Source organism: Agrilus planipennis, unplaced genomic scaffold (assembly GCF_000699045.2).
Source record: "Agrilus planipennis isolate EAB-ADULT unplaced genomic scaffold, Apla_2.0 scaffold178, whole genome shotgun sequence".
Lineage (NCBI taxonomy): Eukaryota > Metazoa > Arthropoda > Insecta > Coleoptera > Buprestidae > Agrilus > Agrilus planipennis.
In genome coordinates, this window is record NW_020439320.1 from 277,468 (window position 1) to 283,500 (window position 6,033).

Below are 6,033 nucleotides of genomic sequence, written 5' to 3' on the forward strand. Positions count from 1 at the left end.
CTAACCCTATGTGGTAGGCACGTGGATTACAATTCGATCTCATTAGATTTTTATGTTTTGTTATCGATAGCGTACAAAAAGCTCTTCGACTCGACAAAGGCAACATTTTCACCAAGTAAGGAATAACATACGTACACCGAATTTTGTTGAGCGACCAAATTTATAATATATTTTGCCAATGCTCGGTAAATTATACCACGTGTCCTTCGTAATCATAAAAATACGTGTTTAGGTCAACTATATCGAAATAATTTATAAGAGACTATCTCCTCGTACATCGAAATGTCTTGAGACAGTTATCTGTCTTATTTCGGTAGCTGCTCCTGTAATTTTTTGCAATGATTTACGAAACACCCTCTATATGTTATTAACTTAATTGTTACTAATGCTGAAACATGCATACTAAGAAACATTAAAAACTGGAAATTGCATCTTGCTTTTAGTATGTGATGAAGAGTGGGCACGTGTTGCAGTTGCAGCAGCTGAAACACAAAGGCTTTTGTCTCCAGCTATTCCTGGATTGGCGACTCCGTTGAGAACACCCGCAACGCCTTTGGGTGCCCCTCTAATCTTGTCACCGCGCATGTCTGTGCCGACAACGGGTGCATCCATACTTAACGGGTCCGCCCCACCAGGATCTCTGTTGTCGCCCGGGGAAACCCATGGGTTGATTTACACCCCGTACACAGACTATACCAACTATGCAGCCCTGGCAGCTTCGCCACTTCTCACGGAGTACGCCGCTACCGAACATTCTGGTGGGTTATTTGCGCGTTGACTATTTTACCATTTTTACAATAATTAAAGTTTATCCGTGTACTTGCTTTAGTTGTTGCACAATTTATATTTTACCCATCACACATAGCTGTTGGCAAAATTTGTGGGTCAAACGTGGAATTTATAAGTGAACTTCTGTACCTCTAAATTTACAAAGGGCTACTACCTTCTTTGTGGACTACGAACTAGATCAATTTAAATCACACAAGCCCCGAAATTTTAAATGGAATTTACAACAACAAGAAGAGTCTATCCGTATATATTTGTTAATATATTTATTGTTTAGTTTTAAAAATTTTAATAATTGGAGCAGGATAGCTCTAAAATGGGGTAAATCAATTTAAATTTAATCAGAGCTTCGAATAAATTAGATTTCTTTTTAGTACATATATTTTAATCCGTGGTGCCAAAATTATCAAAATTAACGGCGAGGGAATTTTTTAATTACATTTGGCTCAGGTAAAACGCAACAAGCGTGACGTCACAGCCAGTTGCTCAGTCCAGCTTGCAGCCCACTTGCAAATAATTAATTATTTTTACGAAAATTAAGCATATTCGTAATTTTAAACGTTATTATCATGATATGGGGCTACCATTATTAATGTTTTAGCCAAATGGAAACGTCACGATTAATCATTGATTAATATATTTATATGTATTTCAAATTAACTAAATTTAATATTGTGCCACTACCTTTAGCAGCCAATTTACGCCCTAAACTACAACCACTTTTGATTGAACCGCAAAGTATTCTTTAGAAAATTTTGAAAAAATAGCATCTCCATCTCCAAAAATGATCAGAATGTTCAAAATAAGTATCAAATAGAAGCTTTCAATCTCAGTTATTATGTAAACTTCTCACACTTTTAACATTATTTAACACATTTTAACATTCGATTATCGTAATTAAAAAGTTTTCTTTTAAACAGAAACTCTAACCAAATTATCATTTTCTAAGAAGTAACTGACCGCAACGAGGTGTTATTTTTTTAAATTTTCTGGAAACTTTTTTTTCAGGCAATTACGGGGTTTCAAGAGGTGCAGAGCAACTTGCGTTCACTGGTTTTTATGTCTATTAAGTAATTTTTCTTTCTCGTTTGGAACACAAGCTTTGCCACCTTCTATATAGGTGTATTTATAAACAGTAAGTGCTTGACTTGGTCGAAATTCTTAATAATATAATACTAGGTAATCGTGCTACATTTTCATTCTATTTAAATACGAATCACAGAAAGTAAGTGACTTTTTTTATTTATATTTTTATATATACAAATTTTTAACGTTTTTGTGTTTAAAAAAAAAAAAAGAAAAAGAGAATCGTAAGCAAGTGCATTAGAAACCTTTGCATTTTCCATTCAGTTTCTAAATGATGAAGATGAAGTTTTTCTCAACTCGTACTTTAGTCAAAATAAATTAACTCCACGTTTCTGTGATATTTGATCCGTATGCAGGTTATATTGTACATTTAATTCTTGAAGAGTGTATGTAAGTCTTTTTAGTCTGTTGAATTATTGATGGCATATTATATCGTAATATTTATATATCTATATACACAAAATAAGTACCTCTTTTAGTTAGTCTTATATCAAATTTAAAAAATTGTTGCTTTAAGTAGATTAGTCAAATGATAGAATTATTAGATATTAGGTATTATTATTTGTTGACATCACAGTTCATAATATATATTATTATNAATTTTTTTTTTTTTTAGTATTTCTATTGACGTATTATGCATTTACGTGAATGTTTATTGCTTCTTTTGTGTTACCTGTGTTTATTTATTTTTCTTTCCTTTTTTTGTTGAATTAGTCGGGTATTTTCAGCTTTAATATTTGTTAAATCAGCTGTGCTATATGTTTTTTGTTAATTTTACAATATTGTTTAACGAAAAAGTCATCATAGATTATTATTAATAATTCTTATTGAATTTCCATTTCACACTGCGCTGTATTTAGATTTAATTTATTTTCCATTTAAAACAGTAACTAAAGAAATACAGTGTTAAATGGAAATGCGACGTCTGTTTCTTGAACTTTGACATGTGCCCAAATCTTTCAGTCTATTTCTTTACTAGTTTAAAATTAGAAATTAAAATTAGAAAAAAAGGACGTCATAAAATTCTCAAAAAAAAAAATTGTTTTTTTGATATACTTAAAAAAAAAAAAATACTGTGGGCACATCGTTTAAACATTTTGTGTAATCTATAGCTATTGCTAGTTTTATACATACATATAATGAATATTCTAGGTAAATTATTCTGAAAGAAAATAGCTTTACACGTAATAATTGTGCCATATCTAAAGATATAATAAGTCGTTAACAATGGACTGAAACAAATGAATAACTTAAATTAAGCATGGAATTGCAATAAAATATTATCGGCGTTACCAACTGTATAAAAAGCAAACGAAACCCTTAGCTACGTATTCGAAACTCAAAGGAATGATGAGACCTCTAGTGAGAACCGCGCCGAACTGTTCTAAAGGCGGGGTGGGGGGGTGATTGGCAGGTAACCATTGGTTGTACTCGGCAAGTCACTGCGCAGTATGGCAGTGCTCATCCAATTTGACGCGCTCAAAGGGATATGCTATGACCTTGCGCAGTAATTCTTGCATTTTTTGTCTACCATACGCGACGCTTTTCAGAGCCATTCCTTTCGGGTGTGCTCCTCTCTCTAGTCTTCTAGGATTGAGAAAGACGTGTTAGAGGCTATCCTACAAAAATAAAATAAATCGTTTTCTATGTTTTTAGTAATTTATTTTTTACAGGGTTTTTTAGAATTTGTGTTTACTTTTAAATAGATTTTTTATTAAACTAGGTTAGCTTTTATGCTATTTTGTATGTCTCTCAAAAACCACTGTATTCCTTTGGGTTCCGAATGGACTCTTAGAGTACTTTCTCTATCTCGTCCGTATATTATTCAAATCTGAATTTTTTAAATTATATTTATATTATACGGATATACAACAGACGTAGATGTTTTTGCACTACACAATCATCACAAAAGAGTCTCCAAAATGATTTTATTAAAAAAAAAAAACGATAATTATATATTTGTTAAATTGACCTGTTTTGTCACTATTGAAATTTTATTATTCTTTATCTCAATAACTTCATAAATTCTTCGTTTCTACAATTTGTTATATATTTCTGTTCACCACTTTTGATGCCATTGTAACAAGAATGAAGGGTTTTTGTTTTGTATTTTAAAAGGCTTTAATTGTAATGAACATATACGTAATTTTCTTTCAGAATACTCAGTAGTATAATCTATTAGATAAAACAAAAAAATATTTTACCTATACATTATTAGAAAATCGAATGCATGTATATATTTTTATTTTTTTTTTTTGTTAGATATTAATTGAACATTTTGTTAGTGGTATGTATAAATAGGTACTTACTACCTATTTTTACTTAAGTGCTCGGAATTTTGAACATGAAATGTTTACATTATTTTCGTAAGTAAATACGTAGGTTCAGATCCGGTTGGTAGTTACTCGAATTTTCTCAATACCTAGACAAATGAATACTTTTGTTGATTGTTAATTTTAGAACAATGTTAATGTGGTAACAAGACTGTATGTTATTACTTGTGGTTTAATGAGTCATCTGCGCAGGTGCCGCTGCTGTTGCTGCTAAGCAGCGTAGACATTTGGGCCAGATCAGAGAACATCCCTACCAAAGAGCCGGTGCTCTGTCTTAAGATATGCATAAGGTTAGTTTTGAAAATTTTGTGTTTGTTTTTCTAGGTATTATCTAGTTCTACGAACTTCCCAGTTTCAAAACACATATATTTATACCTATATATTTTTTATTTACCATTGCAATTTTTCGCAAATACCACATTTGGATTTCCCCTTAATGTCCCTTATTACGCAGTGAGTGACAACGTTTGTTCTGTGTTCAGAAGAATTTTTATGCGAATATGCAATTAAACAATTCAATATCTAGACCGTGATAAGAGAAACATAAAACAATTTTTTTTATCTCTCATTTTTATTGGTCTCTTTCATTCAGTACGTCATTTGCTCTCACAATGCATTGCAAACTTGCATAAAAAAAAATCTGACCACTCTCTCGTATTTCAGGTGTTCAAATTTTGTCAGTCACTGCACATTCGTCTGCAAAACTTGCCTCTTATTGCAATATCTGGCAAAATTTAATCAGTGTTCTCGTTGTTATCAGTATTGGAAAATGAAATAGGTTGTGATGTTTCCCATCTTAGCTCTCTTCAAATTATACATCCCTTAAAATTATGATTTTTTTACTTTACGATATCCACTGAAATATAAATGAGATATCTTGTCGGCAACGTGGAATCAAAGGCAGATTCTTTTTTTTCCTTGGCTGTTGTTTTGTTCTTTTACAACATACACCGTGAGAATAATCAGGCTGATTCAATATCAGTCCCAATGTAAACATTTTTTTATTTATTTTTCTGCCAAATAGTATGTGAAAGCATTTATTTATTATTTATTTTGTACGAATTTTATGTATCTGAATTGTGTTTCAACCATGTATACAAGTATCACCACGTAATGATACTTTTTTGTATGTTGCTGACTTGTGCCAATGTGGAAAATATATTTCTAAAAAAAATAGTCAATTTTTTTATTGGTATATATGCCCTTCGTCACATACACGGGATTCAGTTGTTACTTTTTTAACGCTATTCATAAATCGAACATTAACATTAGGCTTATGGTATGAAATTTAACAAACTTATTTAGTTTATATATAAAAAATAATAACATGTAACAATTCTAATTCCACATGGCCAAGTTAACTAATACACGGTACTGGTACATCTTCCTGTAAATTACTCGCCAACATAGTCCAGTCAAATGAGGAAAATGACTGAAGAATACCTTATAATGGAGAAAATGGTTGAAATACGGGTCATTTTGTCGGAAATTTCGTGAATAACACGAATATGTAAATGAAAATTATGCGAGAAAGTCCGCAAAAACAATTGCAAATTCGATTATCTCGCGATATATGAAAGATATGGAAAAAAAGTTTCAATAAAAGTTTTTCACAATGCCATTTTGCAAAAAAAATTATTGATGACTTTTTTTCATATCTCTCATAGAACAAAAGTTCTGCGCGCCTAATGGCAAAGAGGCCTCAAAATTCGCGGAAATTTTTGATAAATTCAAAATAATTATCAAAAATTTAAAATTGATAATTTAATCGATTCGTAACTTATCTTAATCGGTTAAACTATCTTTTCAGAGAAAATTTTTTTTTATC

The 6,033-nt window shown here is 31.2% G+C and overlaps 1 protein-coding gene across 5 annotated transcripts in view; it reads left to right on the forward strand.

The window, feature by feature from the left end:
- Positions 1-6,033, forward strand: part of LOC108738384 (protein held out wings) — a 109,466-nt gene that overhangs the window by 100,010 nt on the left and 3,423 nt on the right. The window contains exons 6-8 of one of the 5 annotated variants that reach the window (XR_001937969.2): positions 444-758; positions 1,795-1,921; positions 4,398-4,466. Coding sequence is in view for 4 of the 5 variants with exons in the window: in XM_018471782.2 (XP_018327284.1) it covers positions 444-758; positions 4,398-4,483 (401 nt within the window). In the remaining variant the exon portion in view is untranslated. Of the gene's footprint in view, positions 1-443; positions 1,735-1,794; positions 2,450-4,397; positions 4,496-6,033 lie in introns of those variants that run through there. The other 4 variants (XM_018471782.2, XM_018471784.2, XM_018471783.2 and 1 more) reach the window with 4 other exon arrangements.